The 21,327-nt window shown below is 39.3% G+C and overlaps 1 protein-coding gene across 1 annotated transcript; it reads right to left on the reverse strand.

Annotated features, from left to right (window-relative positions):
- Positions 1-446: 446 nt before the first annotated feature.
- On the reverse strand, positions 447-21,272 carry YPEL1 (yippee like 1). The gene is made up of 5 exons (XM_048063765.2): positions 20,918-21,272; positions 18,008-18,290; positions 7,497-7,540; positions 5,950-6,058; positions 447-4,875 (listed from the first exon to the last, which is right to left on the reverse strand). Exons 2-5 carry the CDS (start codon positions 18,122-18,124, stop codon positions 4,786-4,788), a joined length of 360 nt encoding a protein of 119 aa, XP_047919722.1. The 5' UTR covers positions 18,125-18,290; positions 20,918-21,272; the 3' UTR covers positions 447-4,785.
- Between the last annotated feature and the right edge of the window lie 55 nt (positions 21,273-21,327).

Below are 21,327 nucleotides of genomic sequence, written 5' to 3' on the forward strand. Positions count from 1 at the left end.
CAAAGCAGAACTAACAGATTGAATGCCTGTGCTCAGAGTGTGCTCTGCTCTCTGGATGACCAAGATAACGAAACAGAAAGCACACCCCCACTTCCTACCATTCCACTGAAAGTTAGTGTTGGAGTGTGCACAGACCAACTCTCCCTTTAAAAGCACTTTGTTTGCATAAGATCCATGATTAGCTCAAAATGGGCTAGAGCTCTAGAAGTAGGAATACATCTTAACTCTACTTTGGAAAGATTAGCAAAAGGAAAAAAAATCAAATGTTTAGAGACAATCTTCCAAGTACCTAGTGAATCAGATTCAACCCATACCTTAAAAGTTTTTAAGATCATCTAAGAGCTCTGGGCTTTTCTCTCTGGTCTTACTAGAGAGAGGAGAGGAAAAAAAAACAAAACACATGGGAACCTAAAACAAGACATGACAGCACAAAAATAACAAGTAACTCAACAAAACAATTGAAAGCTTTTATTGTGATACCTCAAGTAGATACAATATAGTGAAACAACAAATGATGTACAGTATTGCTAGGACAAAACAGCAACACAGCCATGTCACCTGTAAAAGAAAGCATTGTAAAGAGTAAGAAACGAGGCACAACTCAACTGCCATTTTTGACTCCTGCTTTAGGCCTTAAACCATTTGTAACAGTCCTTTCAAAAGAAACCTCTGAAGTGTCTGTTCCTTTTGCAGTGTTTATACTGCTGGTTGGCTTAACATGAGTCTAAATGAAGTACAATAAAGTGTCAAAAAGGTTAACGATAATTTGACAGCTTCTTCCACTCATCTCCATTGTCAAAGAATGGAGATGTGAGAAATTTGGTCTGTGACTCTCCAGGCCACTGATGCTGCCATCTGACTGCTGCGATGAGCGTGCAGAAAAAGCTCTTTACAAGCATTATTCAGAGGGAGGCATCAAGTCCACCAAAAACGGGACTTGGCATCAACGAACTCTTGCACTGCCTTGATAGACCAGTAAGAAATATGGATGACCATTTGGTTTATGGGTGTAGTGATGACCTTGTCAGCACCTCTGACACCAGATTTTAATTTAAAGAAATTTCATAAATTGTATTCCCTCTCCTCTCCCACAGATTCCTAAGGGCTACAAGCAGGCGGGGCACACCACTCAGGTTGATAATTATACTAGGCCTTGCTAGGGGGAAGCTAGACTGAGTTATAACAGACTTCATTAATACAGTTTGCCATTGTATAGTTTACAGCGAATGAGGGAAAATGGCCCTTTTTACTGGTAGATTAATTACTAGATTACTAAGAGTACACAGCAATAGTGTACTCTTAGCTGACATGTCAGCAATCCCTCACTAATTCTGCAGCTTATTTCACAGCAAGTTTGCAATTAACAGAACTGTAAAGATGGCAGCACCGCCTTTTATTAATCAAAAAGGTGGTTAGAGTGACCAGCCAAAGAGTAGTCCTAGCGTCTGGAAGCAGACTCAGTCCTGGAATACCACTGTTACATCCATTCTTTTCGACCAAGACAGAGAATGTGTGGTCAGATTACCAGAGTCACATAAAATTATGATTAATTACTTTAGGACAGGTGTGGCTTTAGAGGTTCAGAGGAAGAAAGCTTTCAATACATGTACATTTCTGCTAGCAAATTCCTATGCATCCCAATGAACGTTTCTTCTAAGCCAGCTCATAGTCAGTTCATTTGGTCCAAGAAAGAGCCAGCGAGAAACAAAGGTTCACAAAAGCTTTTTGTTACAGTTGTAAAAAACAAAATACAAAATAAATGTTAAGACCAACAATAAAAATAACCAGTACAAGTAACAAAAGTGCTCAAGTTGGAGGGGAAGTAAACTTGCCCAGAGCAAACACATACAAACTTTAAATATAATCTTTAATATATTACAAAAATTGGTTAGAGGGAAAATGCTTTAGTAAAATTTTTTTTCAAGTAAGTTTGTTTTTCTTTCAAATGACTGCTGGAGGGTTCAGTGACCAGACTGACCTCTTCACATCAGCCAGCAGCCATCGCTATCTGGATTCTACTTTCACCAAAACCAATAACAAGAATTCTCTACATTTTTACAAGGGGAAAAAATAATAATTGACACTGCCAAGCAACACAGGAAGAAAATTCACCTATTCCCTCAATAGAATGAGCCTAAAGAACTGTTACATGGCAGCATGAAATTGCAATTCTGTATTAGTTCTACTCCTTCTAAGCATCCACTCTTAAAAGACCAAAAAGAATATTGCTTTGTTTGGTTCTCTTAAAAGCCATAAACATCACGTATAGATCATTAACTCTTTATGCCAGCAGTCTGAAGCTCTACGTGCTAAGCACTTGATGAAGTCCCAACCTTTGGCATCAAAGTTAATTAAGGTTTTGGTGAAAATGTCCAGTTTAAAATATAAATAATGCACTGAAGAAAGAGGTTGAATTCTAAGTAAGAATCAGACTATTACAGACAGCATTAACTAAGAGAGAGCCAAACCCCCAATTTTATAGAGAAAAGTCTTTAATACTTTACATATTTTCTTTAATTTCAACTCTCTACCGAAAAGCAGCTATTACTTTTGTCTTCAGTCCAGTGTACTTCTTCAACAAGCCTGTAGCCAGGAAATAAGAAAAGCCCAAAGATACACGAACTTTACAGAAGCGTTTTCACAAGTATTACATTACAACTGGACTTTGACGCCAGCACAAACTTTGCTGATAGAAGTTTCAGTGCTTTTTTTTTTTTTGTCAGCAACATACATTACAATGGAGGAAAATAAATCTCAAGAATTCCAGGTCAAAAAGATCAAAAGACAGGCAACACCAAAGCCCATCTTGCATCAATGACATTGTTAAAAACAAGACTTTGAAGCTTGATCTTATTTGTGAACATGAAGTGTAAGCCACAAAATCCAGATTGAACACAACTGTACCACCTCAGGTCTCTGGACTGAAACCCAACAGCTTTAACTACTTCTCTAATTTTTACATTTTTAATTCATAGGTATAGATCATTACAACATCTGGAATGCAGTTTAGCCAGCCTGCATCAGAGAATGCTTACACATGGGAGAACTCTCTTCTCACTCCTCCTCTCCACAAAGAGACTGGAAAGCTGGTTTTGAAGATCTGTATTGCCCCTACCCATTGGCATAATTTTTTATGCATGACAAAATTTCTAAAGTGCAGTAGAATTCAGAAAGCCTATTAGAGATTCCCAAAAACGTAACAGCAGCAACGGCACCTATGACTAAACTTTGTAGGTGCCATGATATTAGAATTGTTTTTGAAATAAGATAATTTTGCATTGCAAGGCTTTCATACTGTTCAGTTATAGTACTGATGTAGTGTTAAGGATTTTTTTTCCAAGCATCTTGTCCTCAAGCATTAAATGGATTAAGATACAAAAGGTCTTCAGAGACTGTTTAATTTGAAAAATAAAGTTAGCAAATTTATGTAGAGCATTTCGTTCAAAGTTGCTGAGAATGTGCATGCACAAACACCAACAGCTAACATCGTACATACACTTTTTAGATGATTCTCTCATTAACTCATTCCAGTTAAGAAACAGTGGGAAATCAAAAGAGAAGGTAAGTTTCATATAAATTTTTGTTATAAAAATGTACTTGGGGATGATTTAGCCAGCAAACCAATAAACCCCTTCCCCCCCACCCTCAAATTTTAAAAACTATCTTATTTTATGAAAAACTTAGTCAAACTTCCCTTCCCTCTTATTACCCCTCCTTTTTCTACGTGTACTATATTAATTTTCATCTCATAGGCTCTGACCGTTTGTCACAAAAATAAATATTTTTGTTCAAATGTAGCAGAAGCAGAATACCTCAGCAAGTTTCCTTGATATCAACCTCTTTGTCCAGTGCATTAGGACTATACAGTTACATGGAACCAGCCATAAAACTTCACTGATGCACAAGTCCCTGTTACTGGCAAAGGTACAGTACCAAAACTTTTTTTTGAATACACCGACTAATTTTTTCCAAAATAGAAGATGTATATATTTTTCTGTCTTTTTATCTTGCAAGCTATACTTTTATAAATTTCTTATCCTGGGAACTCCTTAGGGGATGTGTTGGTCTTAATTGAACATATTCTATAGCATTATTAATTTAAAATCCTTCTCGGGTATTTCATTAAGATATCACCTCTAGCATAACTCATCCTAACAACTTAAGATCTGCTAATTTCAGTCAGTGCAACTGAAATATTTTTAAACTGAGCACTGTACCTTTAACCAATTCACCTACAAGATGTACACAGGTTGTGGTACACTCAAATTTAAAAGAGAAAATAATAACTACAATACTGCATCCCCTTCACTGCCAAATACGTCAGAAATTGCTACATATAGGAAAGCACCCCATCCCATACATTCTTTCAGACTGCTCAGATATAGAACTTCTACAGGATTGGAGTGTAGGTGTTTAGGCAAGAAGCATGCACAGCAGAAGGTAGCATTAAAGGCATAGGTCAGAGATAGATACTAACCAGTAAAATCCATTTTCAATTAGTGAACTGTTTCTCTAGTTTGAGAGAGTTTAGAAAAAGGTCATCCAAAATGTTCCAAAACAACTGTTCACACAATAATACACATACAAAAAGAGGGAACTTACACAAGGAGAAAAGGCAAACATGGCCTGAAATAGCCACTTACACTACACTACTCATTTGTGAGGTTTCAGAGTTCAGTGATATTCTCAGGGCCACTCTAGCCAAGCTCTTCCTTTACTTTGCGTTAGTCTTTGTAAAGCATGTTCCAAAGAGTATTGTCCAAACAGAAGGAAAAAGGTTATGATTCACTCCCAGCCATTGTCTTTTATCATGTGGGCAAGTTCAATGATAAATTTTCCTTCTTTGTATTTCTGACTGCTCTCAAAAGCATGTTCCTGGAAGAGAAAAATCAAGAAATACGTTGGGGAAGTAAAGTATTTTAAACATCAACCTTACATTGAAATGACAAATTAGAGACATTAACATTTATATTTTTGAAGTTGTTCATGTTCTCTCTGTGCGTATTCTCTCTTTCCTGGATGAGCTAAAAGTTTTCTAATGGATGATGATTTTGGTCTCTGAACTGCCTATATGTAGTCCACAATACCAAACAAAATCATAAATGCATTAAATATAGGATTCACCTAAATATTTTTTGTAACGGTCCCAGACAGTCTTTAGAGTGCCTAACAACATACAGTATTTAAAGAAAGAGCCATGTTTTTTTTTTTTTTTTTTTTTGAAAACCAGCATTAAAATTGATACACTCCTGATTCAAGGTCTAATATCAGATTTTTTTATGTACTACTATGCAGTTGCCGGGGCCAAACCACTAAAGAAATTCTGATCTCGGTTTTATTTCTTGCCCTTCTTTTGTATTTATTTCTAGACAAAACTGTATGTCTTAAAGTCACAATGTGAGGTTAATAGTTGGCACACCAGAAAATATACTGAATCAATAAAAATCCTACATACACCACCGAGAATATAAATGTCAATCACACAGCACAGTTGCAAGCATTACAGATAACCATGCAAGTGCACAGACTACTTTTCAAACATCAGAGTCTACTTCACAGTAGTAGTAGGCAGTGAAAACATGCTCAGTACCATTCATCATACTTTTTTTGCTATATGAACCAACTTTTGAAACCAAGAAAATTAAGACCCATTTTGTGAATGTCTTACATCTGGTTTAGTGTATGTGGCTGGTAATGTTGGAAAAAGATACTACAGAAGTATTAGGTATAATAGCATCTATGCCTCATGCTAACTTTGGTGTCTTCAAAATAAAATTATTAACTGCTAAAACGCTCCAGCAGATATAAGAAAGCAAAACGACATTACTGCCTGATGCATGCAAAAGCACTAGAGCTAACATCAACTAAACCATCACTAACACTGAGCCTACTCAAATAGCTGTACTTCAGCATATAAACACTTATCAAAAATGTAAGTATATTGCTTACATATTTCCATCCAAGAGTGGTTTTACAGTTTTCACAATAGATATCTGCCACGGCATGTAAACCTGTCAGAAGAACTCTCTCCTCTGCTGGACCACAGCCCACATTTACCCTGGGGGAAGGGGAAGAGAGAGAGAAATGACTCTACAATTAACTGCATGAGACTGCTTTCTTTCTTACCTGCCACCCACCTTTACTCCAGAACACACAAAAAAAATTAAAAAATCAAATATAGGTGCCGAACTTATACACTGCAGTAAAAGTAACTTATTTGTTACACTTAGCTGAAGGATGGAAGAAAAAAGGGGGGTTATTTTTGTTTTTCAAGTTACTAAGACTATACATCACGCTGTTGGTTATGCCTACTTGCTCCCACCAAAGACACATTAAGTAGTTAAACTTTCAGAGAACAGAACACTAAGCAGTAACTGGAAGCCTCTTCAGTTTTGGGCTTTTCTTCAAAAACAATTTGTGACCTCTACATGTCTGTACCAGTACATCAGCACCAAAAGCTGAATTTAGAACCAACTCCAAAATAGCAATGAGGAAAAAGCCTCGTAAACATTTCTTTGCTACAGAGCAGCAGACTAAGCCATGATGAACAAACAGCAAGATAAAAACAAATTATCCCATGAAGTACTGCATCAAAATATTTTCTTCATGAATAAGAATCTATGCAGAAAAGATCAGGCAAGGTTAAATGATGATTTTAGACAGTGTTACAGAAGGACAAAATTTTGCAATTTTTGCTCTTTTATTACCAGTTCCTTAGTACTGCAATTACACTGGAAGTCCCAAGTCTCCATTGAACAGCTACACATAAAATGAATTTCAAGGATCTGCAATCAAATCCTTTGCAGTTATAGTTCCATTATCCTGGTCTAAAATAGACCAAGACACTTAACTTCATTTCTTTTTCCAAAAATGCTGCAACACAATCAACTGCTGTAAAAATAAAGACAAAAATTCAATCTTGTGTATAAGCTTAAAATGCATCCATTAGCAAATTCAAAGAACGAGCCTTATATTATGGCAAGGGCGTGCTTAAAATTGCAAAATTGCATAAGGAGCTTTTGCATCTAGCAGGGTTGTAATATTCAAGGTCACTTAAGATGTACTGAGGATACTGGTACACTAACATGTAAATGTACCTAACTATCACATGGAAAAATTCTCCTTTAGACTACAGTAAAGTTGTCTAAAGCCAACTTACAGTCGTGAAATGCTTTTGACTTCTGTAATATCTCAGGGTGGCAACTTCTGCTCAAGATAGTTAGCATTACATACAGAAAAGGAATTTTTCATTAACACCCTCCCCTAAACTTTCAGCCATTAGCAGAATTACTTAAAATATAGTAAACTAATATCTGTGTGTGGGTACTTAAAAAAATCATCTCAGTGGCTCTCTAATAACTATTGCTGGCGAGTAAAAACAATGCTAAAAGAAGAGGTCAAAGTGCCTTACACAAATTTCTACTGAATTCTGCTTACAGAGCATACGAAAAAATTACACTCTTAGGTAGTGTGCAAAACCGTAGTAAGATACTTACACAGAATTAAAGAGGTAGGCTCGTCCCTGGCTTCCCTGGAAGGACTGCATTTCAAAAAAAAAAGAAAAGATTGCACTTATTAAAAACAACAACAACATATAGTTAAATAATGGTGCATCAACAAGTATATAAACTTAATACAATAAATTATTTAGAACAAATTACAGTAAGTCAAACATTTACATAAATTCTTTATTGTAAGGCCTCTTCTGCACCCAGGTTTTCACCCACTTCAGATTTTAGCAACTGTCTTATGTATTGTTCAAAATGAGGCCCATAATGCAAACAAAGCATACTCATAACTTGTCCCTCTCCAATATACCAATTCTCATTTTCCTAGATATCCTTCATAGTAAGTAAAATAGTCTGCACTTAACTCGAAAGGAATTATTTCGAACTCCTTTCTCCTCTTCTGCTACACCCAAAAGATGATTTATTTCATTTTGTCATTTGATGTAAGACCAATACAATTCTGGATCATGCATAAAACCTTAACTCTCTATTCAGGAAACATGTGAAAAATGTATAAGCTTCGCTTTATATTAATAAGTTGTTAATCACCAACTGTTATCACCACATGCTTTTATCTCTCTCACATTCCTGATAGATCGTGGACAAAAGATGACTTAAAATGTTCTTGCCTGGGTCTAAGTTGATGTATTACTTCAGAGCAGTAGCACATTTTGAAGTAAAATCCCTAATTAACCACGCTTACCAGGGGTTGGGTTGGTTTGCAGATCTGTTTCAGTGCATGTGAACTACATCTTTGTTCCTTCTGTACCAAACTAAACCAGAAGCTCTTCTACGGTGCACTCTGCAAATGCTAATAAAGATACAGAGGCCGGCACCCATTACCAGATAGCCCTGAGCTACAAGCATGCCTGCAGAACTTGTAAGCAGACTAGACACAAGCATAGGTAAAATATTCAAATCTTACCTAACACATCACTGTTTTATCTGTTGATTTGTTCCTTCTGTGTTAAATTACTTGATAATTTAGACATAGCAATAATTTCCCAAAGAATATCACACTAGAGATTGTCTTTCTTTCTGCAGTACTGAGCTCCATTAAAAAGATCTCTAAACCTTCTTCCTTATTTTTTTTTCCCCACAACTTTCCTTACCTAACCTACTTTCAGTGAAAGTTAGTCATTTTCTCCACGTTTGTTCTCAAATGTTTTAAGAATCCTTAAAGTTCTAGTATTGAAGATCAAAGACCAACTTTTCTGAAAGCTGCATTAGACCAACATGGAAGATTTTTGTAAAGAAAATCTCAGCTTGAATATTTTTGAATGCTTTCTTTGGAATGGTTTTAGTAACATTAGGCATGAGAAGTTTTAGCAACGTTAGGCAAGAAAACATAGGCAGAGGGCCCTTCCTGCAATGGATGCTTCTTCTGGCGTGTATTTATAGTTATATAATCAGAAGTCACTTGATGCCAAAACAGATACTGTGCCAGTCTAACGATTAGCAATGGAACATCAATACCAGTAATACAGAATCACAGAATCATTAAGGTTGGAAAAGACCTTCAAGATATCTGGTCCAACCATCACCCTACTACCAATGTCACCCACTAAAACACGTCCCTAAGCACCACATCCAACCTTTCCTTGAACACCCTCAGGGACAGTGACTCCACCACTTCCCTGGGCAACCCGTCCCAATGCCTGACTGCTCTTTCTGAAAAATGTCTCCTAATTTCCAACCTGAACCTCCCCTGGCACAACTTGAGGCCATTCGCTCTAGTCCTATCACTAGTTACCTGTGAGAAGAGGCCGACCCCCAGCTCCCCACAGCTTCCTTTCGGGTAGTTGCAGAGGGCAATGAGGTCTGCCATGAGCCTCCTCTTTCCAGACTAAACACCCCCAGTGCCCTCAGCTGCTCCTCATGGGGCTTGTGTTCCAGACCCAATAGATTAACTACGTAGAACAGTTTGCAAAAAAAAAGTGTAAAAGGAAAATATGTACGTAAATGAACACTTTTTGATCAGCAATAATCAGATTATATATAGCATCACAGAATTTTAAAAGAAATCCACAACTCTAGACTTCTGTGCACAGCACTAGTGGCAGCGTAGTTGTATACAGTGCTTAGCTAATCTCACCTTAATATGAGAAGTTCTACTGGGCAGCCTATAGCGTTAACATTTATGTTTTATTTTAGCAACAATTTAAATAATTAATAAATGGAGATTTTAATTTGGAAAATGGAATTGTTTTATTTAATCTACGACAAAAGAAAAAGTACACTCTCCATTACCCAGAACTGCAAGTCTTATTTTTCACAAAGTGAGGAAAAAAGAAGGTTATTTAGTATGGTGAAAGCTAAAATTTCAAATACTAATGACACTGAGAGGAGAGACTCAGCTGAATGCAGTCTGAACAGTTCTGCCAGAAAGTAATCCTTACACCTCCCTTAAAAAACAAAACAATACACAAACAAGCACCACTAGTTCATTTATCCTGAGAAACTTCAGACTAACTTCTGTTAGCAGACACTGGTTGATTCATTCGATACAATCTTTCTCACCTGCAAACATGTTTAGAGGCTAAATTCAGTATTTACATGCCATAGAATGAGTGCTTTGTTGCCCAGCTGGGAAGAGTGAGTTCCTCCATATTTACACCACTCACAGATAACTTGAGAGCAACCTGTGACAACTTGTACTGCTGTGCTCTACAGAATTTGCATCTTGTCATTTCAGTGACGTTTTCCCTTAGAATCAGTGTCAAACCACATCAACGTGTCACTGTGCAGTCAAAGTCTGCAATCCTTCCATGCACAACTTTTATACACAGGACTGAAGTAAAAGCAATGCAAGGATATCAATCCTTAAATTCCTGGGCTTTTGGCTTGCCTAATGAACTTCTTAACTTGTCAGAGCTTGGCTGCCATACTTTCCCTGCTTACATGAATAGCTAACGAGTTTGTTTTTCAAAAAAACTGTACTCAAAACCCACAACAAGGTATACGTCTGTCGCATACCCATTGTCTTGACCAGGGAGCGTTGATTAACACATAGGGCACTCATCTACTAACAGGTATAAAAAAGGTTTATTATCAGAGTTGTACTTCCTGATGCATCCTATTAGCAGAACTAAAGAGAGAACAACTCACTGTGCCACTTGAACTGCTTGCTAAGCTTGTAACTTGGCTATGAACAGAGTATTTTGCATAACCAGACAAAAATTTAATACTGAACAAACATTTCGTTTTACCTGCACTGAGTTTCTCACACCCTGCGCTGCATGATTCAGTTATACTGATATGAATTTTAAGAGACTGACAGGTTAAACGCCTCGTGCGTCAACTCCTCCAAGGAAATGAAAGAGAAAAGCACGTTAAATGGCAAGGACTAACAGGCATAACTGTTCAAACCAGTCTCCAGACAAACTGCTCCTCTGCAGAATAAACATCGCCTATGCAAATGCAAACTTTTACTTCATAAGATTTGTTCAGCACTTCCCAGACTGCTAGCACTACACATAAATCATAACTAAACCAGAATGTTCTATTTCTGAGTCTGAAACGTGTCTTATCCACTAGAGAGGAATTAGAAGATAGTGACCGAGCATTGGCAAGTGTGACCAAGTGTCATCAGTAATGACTCAGAGCAAATGGAATTTTTAATTAGGAGCTGAGCAATTTACCAGTTCAACCAAAACTCCCAGTTAAAAAAACTTGCTTTAAGTCTGCTTTTTGATGGTCCTCAATTAACAACCTTGTATTGATTTATGAGTTAACTTCTTCCCTAGAAAATTCACATCTCTGACTGACTGCCTAGTTCTACAGGCAGCAGATCTATAAGATCCATAACTACTTCTTATTCCACCTTAGCTAAAAGTATCTAGAATGTTTAATATTGTAACCAAAATTGTTTAACTGTGCCTAGGAACTAAACTAAGGTGGACTATAACAATAGTTTGCTATTATTATAATTTCAAGTCATCTGACAGAACTCTATTATCAATAAATGTTATAGTAAAGAAGCTTTAGAAATATTTCACTTGCACACTAGCACATACTCATGGAATTAGATATGAACTATGCTTCTAAGTTAAACAGTAATTAGCTCTAATACCAGGATTAGCTGTTTTACCCAGGAGAAAAGGAAGTACCAGTTAAACAGAACACGTATTTACTGCTCTAAGGCATACCTAAGAGCATGGGTGGGGGAAGGGAAGCTACTGAAGAGCTGAACATGTAATTAAATATTCCTCACAGGCAGGATTAATTAGATGCTCCAGAGAAAACATCTAGAGAAACTACTAACTTAGCATGTATTAAAGGTATGGCAGGCATTAGCATAAGCCAGTTAGAATGGCATTATCAGTACCTTCCTTAAGGACAACTTGCAAGCAACTCCTAACACTGAAAAGGAGTTTTAAAGAACAGCAATGAATGGAGTCCACAGGGGGTCTTGCTTGTTTGTTTCATTTGCTCATTTCCCGTCATTTGCTAGAGTTCTCCTTACAAGGGAAGATGGATCAACCTCAGTTAGTATTATGAGCATACATGCAATTCAAGGAAATATTACTCAGTAATTGAGAAGACTGTACCTCTTAGAGGTAGGATTCTTAAGGTAAACCAGAAATATGTAAGTGCTCTGATGTCTGAAATTATAATCTCAGTATCATGCACCAGAGACTGTAATGATCTCTTGCCTCTAAAAGATTTGCAAAATAAATTCAGAAAACAATACAACACAAGCTACAGATGAAAAAATTTGGGGGAAAAAAATTTGTTTCATTTGCTTTTTCTCTCACATCCAACTCTGTGATACTGTGAACAAGAGCAGCTGTTCACCTGCTTTCTAGGCAAGTCCTGGATGATTGATTCCATTACAAATCAGTATTTTTAAAAGTTTTGAAAATACATTTCCATTTCATTGTTTAATGATTTTAATAAACAATAGATAAGGTTGCTGTCTAATTTTATAGACAGCAAACTTAAATCCACCCCCAAAAACTGCATTCCCAAAGATTTGGCAAATGATAATTTCAGAAGTGAAAGCTTTGTCAGGCAAGTTACCCGGAGTTATACAGCATCTTGAATTTATTTCAGAAATAATTATGTCAAAACACCTGTAGAGCAGAACACTTCTCTTGCACACTCTCCAGCTCTTTTAAGCCCTCAGATCTATTCTTGGACATTTTCCAAAGACTACTTCTCTTCCAAAGAAAAAAAGATTCTTTTATCAAAAGACAGAATCCAAAAAAAAGCCTCTTATAGAAAAAAATCACCTGAGTATTTGAGAAATTAGACCCATTTTCAGACTTTTCAGCAGGGAACAAAAACAGCCTTCAAGCACGTGACAGGCCCACCTATCTTTCCAATTACTCCTTACATCATGTACAAAGATTACCAAATTGAATCAAGCTAAGAGCAGCACATTCACTTAAAGATAATAAACCCTTAAAAAAATCCTCTTGAACTCACCAATTTAACAACAGTGGAGACAAAAACAGAGATTACTAAATAAGGCTGAAGTTGTTTTGGTATCTACTTAAGCTGAAGACTTTTCCTTCTTATCGATAATACCACAGCAGACATACCCAATGAATGCCTTGGAGAACTGAATTTAATCACTAAGATTGTTTTTTTTTTTTTTTTTTTTTTTTTTTACCCACGAGGTACAAAGATTTCCCAGTGAAGTCAATGAGAGCTACATATATATATATATATATATATATATATATACACATACACACACCTTTATGTAGAACTTGCTCTTGAAAATATTTACCCATGTAGCCTTGTCTTTGACTTCATATGACTGTTCCACCCCTGGGCTAGGTATGCTTTGCAATGAATGGAACAGAAGAAAGTGACAGTATTTATACAGGCACCCATATAAGGTAATGCAGACTTTCTTCCATTGCCAGCATTAAGGCATATTGTAAGATAAGTCAACAGTCTTTCAAGCAGGTTAACTTTGAGTAACAAAGTATTATCCACTGCAATTTATCTATAGGTTCTAAAGTCTCTACTAGGTATTTGTATCTCTTCAAAATTTGTTGGACCTTGTCTGAATTTTGAAATTATTACAACTTAGCAGATACAAGTCCTTCTCAAGTGTTTTAGAACCTACATTCAAGTAACACGTTGCCTCCTAGAAAGATTAACTACTGCTACTACCCACTGTGCATTCTCTATCATTTACAAACAAATCACAAAAAAGACTTTGAAAAAATACATTTTAGAATTGCTTTAAAAGCGGCAAACATTTATCATTTCGTAGAGGCCACAAAAGTGGCAACCTCTCCCAGACTTCAGAGTCTGCTAGAAGCTTCCCCTTAAAACTTATGTTTTTGGGTTTGTTTTTAATATTTTTTTCTGTTTATGTGCTATTTGAGTATCTCAAATCCAAGAAGTGCCTCTTACAGCATCAATTTTTTTTCTTCCTCTTTTCTGAGGTCTGTGGTTGCTGGCTGATAAAGAGGCTCTCTCTCCTGTGTTTGGGTGCAGTCATAACAGGATACGTGTCTAAAAAACATTCATTTACTTCTTTTATAAAAAGACAAGCTGTAAGTCCTTCCCTGACCTCAGAATCTCCTCCCATGTAGAGATTAACATATTCCTTGTGAAAATCTAAAAAAAAAAAAACCCTCAATGTTTAACATTCACTCTAAAGTCTTTGCTAAAGGAGCAAGAAAACCCAAAACTTAGCATACTTATGTTAAAAATGTAAATAAGTAGTGTCTAACAGGCACTTACATCCACTTATTTGTTCTATTATTATGCAATCCTCCAAACCAGCATTTTTCCCCAAGGTGACAGGGGTTATAAATTATGACAACTGCTGTGTGTGCACGTGTTTAGCTGCACAGACTACTGTTTTTCAACACCTCTGCTGGTGACCACTTCCTGGTTTGGGACTCCTGTTTTCAGCTAGCCTTCCCCTTTCCCAAGTTACCCCCTTAGACACAAAAGGCAGAAGGTTATGGAGTAAAAATATCTAGAAGTGTATGCCCTAATCACTACCATCCATGTGGATTTCAACACATTTTCAGCCCTTTCATAGATGCAAAGAAAAACAGAAGTACAGATGAATTCAATTATGCAGGTTCCACATTTTTATACTGTCTTAGTAGTTTGCCTTCTTACTTCTAAGCTATCGCTAATGATCTCGGTTGCCATTTTAGCATCAGCAAGGGCACAACAGAATAAAATAGACCTTCCTGATTAACTTTAAGGCAAGAAGAACCTGCTGCTCAAACAGAAGAGAAATCAGATGAAAAGGTGAATTGTGTATGCTGCCATCCTTGTCATACATTTGGCATCAACAGCTCTCAGAAGGAAGAGAATCCCAAATCTGTACTGAAGTCTGATATTTTGAGGCACAGAATCAAAGGGACAATTGACAGAAATATGTAGTGCTCTCTGCCTTTCCATGACAGACCAACACCACTCATGCCATAGCACAGCTTGTCTTCTCATCTTGAAGTTGAAAACAGTTCAGTATCAGGTGTAACAAATGTTTATACTCTAAAGCATATTTGAAATCTAGATGTAGCTGCTTTAATTTAAGAATGAACCATGCATTTTGGCTTTTTTCCCCCTGACCATGCAGAAAAAAGAAAGCAGGAAACAACCACAACAAAGTGGTTATAGCTAGATAACAAGTAGTGTTTGCCTTTATTTGCTGCAGAACAGCTATGACAGTAGGGTTCTGGAGTAAGACTACCTTTGGAAAAACAGCAAGAATCTGTAGCTAAAAACTCTATTTACTGAATGTTTCCCAGAGCTTCAGCTTTAAGCCAGGCTCTTGAAGTGAGGCAGGGAAGAAAGAAAATAATCAGGTTGAGTAGTCCAGTTCTCTGCTTCATCAATAAACCCACAACAGTGCAGGAACACAGCATAGAAAATAAGCAGAAGATTTGCACCTCCTTCTTCCCCAGACCACTTCAAAGTATGATCTAGGGGGCAATAACAGTCAATGCTCTTTTAAATCCAAAGGAGCAAAGCACTGGAGAAGCGTTCTAGGGTTTTCAGTATTTGACTACTACTCATTAGTATGAGCATAAACCAGGTATAAGAACTCAAAAGCACAATTTTCATTTAATTTTAGATTGTGTACAATTAATGTGTTATACTTCAGGCTGCTTTAAGTGTTTTTGCTGCAGCTGGGTAGTCAGTATGGTAAACAGTATTCCATAGATTGTTAGAATAAATTGCTACCTTAATCATAACATGCATCAGTAGGAGCAGTTCATGGAATATACAGTTTAGAATCTGTTAAGTCTTCTTACAGTTCCAAGAGGAATTTCTATGCATTCTCTAGCATATTTCTTACATTTATTTTCCAGGTTAACCTGTGTTTTCCTTTAAAAGAAATCCACTTTTGTGTCTTCCCCACCTCCTCCTTGTACATCACTAGTTAGTTTTATTATTCAACTCTATCTTTACTACTTCACATTTGTTTCTATCAGAAGAACTTCTTGAAAGTAGGAAAAGATGTAAGTTAGCCTTACAGGAAGGTGTTTTTTTTTTTTCAAACCTATGTTCCAAATACAAGTACAATAGATCAGAATAGCTTTTATTTTACAAACATACAAAAGAGATACCTGATATTTAATGTATTTCTCAGTCTCACAAACTTAGAGAAAATATGGACAAGAAATCTTAAATCCACAGAATGTAGGCCAGCTGTCAAATAAGCATATTATCAACATACAAATACAGAAATTTATAAGTCCTCACTAAAAGTTATGATTAAGATAGGATTAAGTTAAAATCCATATCTAAAACCCTTTCAACCTAATTAGAAGCAAATTACAATATTAGTGTTTACTAGATTTTTATAAAAATTTCAAACATTTAAGAAGTGTAATATGAGCATGTGATTTACTTTAAGATCACTTTCAACATTCTTCTGAGCAAAACTCCCAAGACCTCAGAGAAGAGCAGCCTTACAATTGCCACAGTGTCAGCTGTGGCAATTTTGTCAGCATACAAAAAAGTCTTAAGTCCACTGAAAGAAGAGCTTCCTGTAAGTATGTATACTTAGGCTGCATTTCCTCAATGAATTTCTCTCTCAAGATACACAGCTAGTTCCTGTATGCACCTACAACCTGAAATTCAAGAAATATGTAATCCCTTCCTACTAGTTTTTGGCCCAGGACACATGGTAAATGAAGCTGTGTAGACTGCTTGTAGTTTACAATCAAGTGTTGCCAAGATGATCCCTGTTACTCAAACTAAGTCAAAATGGAAACAAATTCAAATGCATTCATATTACTATCTGCGTGTTCCTCTTGGTTTTTGTTGACCTTAAAAAGAAACAAGAACAACCACTATGGAGAAGACAAGGAACTTTTTTCCATTTATTACAAGTAAAAACAAGTCTTCCCTCATATCATTTTAGATATGCCCCATACATGCACTAAGTTGAGGGAAAGAGTTGTTTAGGGGAATAAAGCAAAGGCAAAGCAGAAGAATAAGCAAGCAATACAGAATAGCCAATAAACAGTCACCAATTTTACTATGAGTCAATATTTCTTGGTATCTAGGTAAAGATTTAAATGGTTGGAAACAAGGAAAAAATGTATTGAGAAAGTACAGTATTTCCTCATAGCCCTTTAAAGGATAAGTGAGCAAGCATACTTTCCCTCCACTCAAAGAAAACCTCAGTTGAGAAGTGGCAGCTTTCTCACCCTCATCTCTTCAGCACTCAAGAGCACCTTAGCGCTGTTGCTGAAAGCACAAGCAGACAGTAACAGAAAAACAGTTAAAGGCACTACAAAATTTTATTCAGCAAAACAGCTAATATATAAGGAACTTTGTATTAAAAAGAGGTTTGAAAAGCAGCTGTTCCCCACCACCACACCATTAAGAGAAAATTCCTCAGGAACTTATTCTGAAGCAAAGAATTAGCCAGTTTGCTAAGTATTTACCCCAAACTTCAAGTTTTCCCATGCATTTCACGCACCACAAGTCTTTGTTTCTTTCAGCAACAGGTAAGGATAGGCGTAGACTGTTTCAATGATCCACACATCCTCTAAGTTTAGACAGAGAACCATTTTGTACATCTCTTATCACATTCTTTAGGGACTGGTACACAGCAAAGGGAAGTGTATTTACAGTTTCTGTAACATCAGTGGAGAATTCTGGAAACAGCCAGTTTTGTGACTTTCAATCAAATAGTCAAAAATAACCTTTACCTGGAATAACCATAACTAGAATAGTTCCCCCCTCCTGAGATACATGTTTTCTTTCATTAGTTCTCCTTAGCTGATTTTGATATATGGCATCTCACAAATACCTACCTGACAATAGATGGAGGTTGCAAACATGGGAAATATTATATCAGTCTTTATGCCACACTTAGAAGTTTTCAGAATATATATAGTCCTCATTACGCAACGCCTATGACCCTAGAGTGAACCCAGGAAAGACGCTTTGAAGTATGCATTGGATTTGCATCCCTTATCTACTGGGAGCACTGATGCAATGATAACCATTTTGGTTAAGAAATAATTCATGAGGTCTCTAAACAAACCACTTGCCTTGGAGATCAATTCATCATGATTGGCTAGATGGGCTCTGCAGTGGATACAGCTGTAGGTTCGGTGACAGTTCGGCAGGTAAGCCTGGAACGTTTTTGATTTTGTCATTTTTACCATCTCTGCTGGTGGCTCCTCACTCAGCTCAGGGCTGGCACTTGAAGAATTACAACTTTGCTGAACTCGCTGACAAAAGAAACACTGGAATATGCAAGCAAAAGCCGTTGTTGTTCTGGAGTGTGTGTGGCACTTTCCACACAAATGACAGAAGAGAAACAGTCACAACCTGCAGGTGAAAAGAACAGAAAAATTAACAGCTTTACAAGGCCACAATAAACTTGTTATTCAATCTTAGACACAAAATGAGGTGTTATATAGAGCAAATGTCTGGCTGTACTACAGTACACTTGTTTCCGTAAAGCCCCTCAACTTCCATTTGACACAGCAACAAGCAGTTTCTGTTCTACTAGTGGCTTCTACTTGATCACATTTCTAATGAAAGAAGAGATTCAAATGTTTCTCCATGAAAACCACTGTCCACAATATATCAGGTATACTCTATGAAATGCATGCAGAAGTTACAGCAGAAAGGCAGGGGACTAGAGAATTATTTGTCTTTGACATTCCAGTGGTCAGTTCCAATACAACACGTGACAAGGCATCTTAGAAAAGACTTGCTATGACCAACACCAAACATACAACAGGTATTTACACTGCAGCTTTCAGCTATATCACATCTGACTTTGAGTCGAATACCAAGTAAGGTGCTGCCACCCTTGCTAGAGAGGCTGAGTATCCTCTTCTTTCAAGCTCAGAGGAATTATGCCTTTAGGCAAAAACCTTTTGACTACTGTCCTGATCAAAGCTAATTAGATACTTCCTTACTCTACCAAAATAATTTTAATGGATGCTGCAGAAATCAGTTAGATAGTAAAAGCTGAATTCTACACAGAGAGTACACAACTGCTTTCTTAATCCCCAGACTGCCTTTAAGAACGGCTACTTGCACAGAGAAGGCCAGACCTTCCTGCTATGCTGAAAAGCAAGCTTTTGTTTCCCTCAAAATTACGTAGTCTAAATATTCAGAGCAACATTTATTGATCTGCCAAAGGCCATCAGCTACCACACTGCGTGTCAGGCTAATGAGCAATCCAAACACGAACACTGCACAGCCACTTATGTCATCAGCCATCAGGTGACAGACGGAGTAGGTCAATAGCACAAGCATAGAAACGAGAGCCAATATAAAGAATTTACACTATCTTGATCCAGCTATTCAAACAAGCATGCAAAATGCTTATCACAGTTGTAAACCGTGTGCAGTGCAGCAGTTAACCACTACTCTAGCAGTAGGACACTAGTAACACAAACAAAGATAATGAAAGCCACATAAATTAAGAACTGTTTATGGGAAGTAGTCGTCGTGCTTCTAAAGAAGTCTTGAGAAAGCAATCTGTACAGTAAGCTGCGCACAAGAGGACCACAGCAAGATCTGATGGGCTTTTTGTTTGAATCTCTAGCTTATAATAGTAAAAGTGGAAGACTTGAAAACTGAAGGACTTGCCACAAAAAAATTCTTACAGAAAGATTGTACAGGCAGAGGTAAGCCACATAAACAAGACATGGAGCAGAACATGAGCAACACAAAAAGTAAAGCAGCAACGGGAACTAGCTGCCAAGCAAAGCATGTATCTACAAGTCAGACAGACATTTCCAAGTCACTGGGAAGAAAAATACAGATTTTACATTTCATCTGTTTGAAATATTAACCACATTAGCATGAAGAGCCAAACTTATTTCTTTAAATGACTGTATTAATAATTATTGCATTAACTTGGGAAAATAATTAGAACTGCAAGGGGAAGAGCGATTACAGAAAACAGCTTGCTTTTGTATAACACCTAGATATTAAGCCGCATTTATTACAGGTAATAAATACGGGGAGGAAGGAGACAACGTGCAGAAATACAACCCTGGAAGGTACGCATGAAGAGACCCCCCCTTTAAGCCCCCTGCTTGAACTCCCGCTTTTAGGAAGAGGTGCAGAAGTTAGGAAGAGGAGGTTAGGAAGAGGTTCACAGAAACACAAGGCGAACAGGGCCACAGGCACGACTAAGCTTTGGCTTCAGCTCACAGCCTGCCTGTCGCAGCAGCACCGCCGGCCCGGGGCGAGCAGCAGCCGCGGGGGGCGCGCCGTGACGTCACGCGGGGGCGGGGCTCAGCGTGACAGTGGGCGGGGCCAGCCCGTCGGTGGGCGTGCCCGGCCCCGCCCCGCGCGGCTCCCGGATGTGTAAACAAACACCGAGCGTGGCGGGGGGGGGGGGGGGGGCAGGCCGCGGGCAGCCGGGCTCCCCCCGCAGGAGGAGCAGCGGGGCGGCGCCGCGCTGGCTGCAGGAGCCCCCGGAGCCGTCAGTGCCGCCGTTCCACTGCCCCGGCAGGGAGCGCTCGGGACGGGGCCGGGCTACCGGAGCCCCGGGGGAAAGGCACCGGCGGGGCCGGACGCTGCTATTCCCAGCCGGGGGAGCTCGGGGCGCTGAGGGCCCTCCCCTCCCTCCGTGCCCAGCGGCTCCAGCTGGCTCCGTGCCCGCGGGCACCCCCGGCCCCCCCGCTCCCGACCCCCCCCCGTTATGTAAAGGGCCGCCCCCCGCCCAGCGCCGGGCGGGCTGCAGGCAGGCAGCGCTGCCGTCACTTCCAGGCGCTATAAATAGCGGCCGAGCCCTCCTCCTCCTCCAGCCAACTTGCCCCGCCGGCCCCCCCCCTCCTCTCCCCTCCGGCCCCACGCACACACAGGAAACCGCGGCCCCCACGGCCGGGGGCGCCGCGCGGGGCCGTCAAAATCAAATAAAATAAAGTAAATAATTAAAAAAAAAAAAAGGGAGAGGGGCCAGGCGCCCGCCCGCTCCCGGTACTCACCGCTGCGCCCTGCCGGCTCCGCTCCCCAGCCGGGACCGCGAGCAGCAGCCCCGGGCCCCTTCCCCTCAGGCGGGGTGGCGGGGCAGCCGGTGGAGGGGGGGGGAGTCAGCACCGTCCAGCGGGCACCGAACGGGCACCGAACAACAAAGCGGGGCGGCTGCGTGCGCGACGGGGAAACCGGGGGGGCATCAGCGGGGCCGGGAGCCGGGCGCGGGTCTCCTCGCCTGAGGGCCGAGGCCCGGCCGAGGCATGGTGCCCGGGGCCCCGCCGCGCTCCGCGCCCGCCGCCGCCTTTGTTGTGTTTCCCCCGGCCCGGGGGCGCAGCGGCCGTTAAACGCGCTCCCACCGCCGCCGACAGCCAATCACCGCGCGCGCGCGCGCGCCCTCGCGCCCGCCCCGCCCCCTGAGGGG

Source organism: Anser cygnoides, chromosome 17 (assembly GCF_040182565.1).
Source record: "Anser cygnoides isolate HZ-2024a breed goose chromosome 17, Taihu_goose_T2T_genome, whole genome shotgun sequence".
NCBI classification, from domain to species: domain Eukaryota; kingdom Metazoa; phylum Chordata; class Aves; order Anseriformes; family Anatidae; genus Anser; species Anser cygnoides.

Bases quoted from the DNA above. Each gene is read 5' to 3' on its own strand.
- YPEL1 (XM_048063765.2), bottom strand. From the start codon at position 18,124: ATGGTAAAAATGACAAAATCAAAAACGTTCCAGGCTTACCTGCCGAAC. The intron at 6,059-7,496 runs GTAAGTATCTTA...CCCTTCCCCCAG, and splicing joins GCCTACCTCTTTAATTCTGT to GGTAAATGTGGGCTGTGGTC. The intron at 4,876-5,949 runs GTAAGCAATATA...TTTCTCTTCCAG, and splicing joins CCACTCTTGGATGGAAATAT to GAACATGCTTTTGAGAGCAG.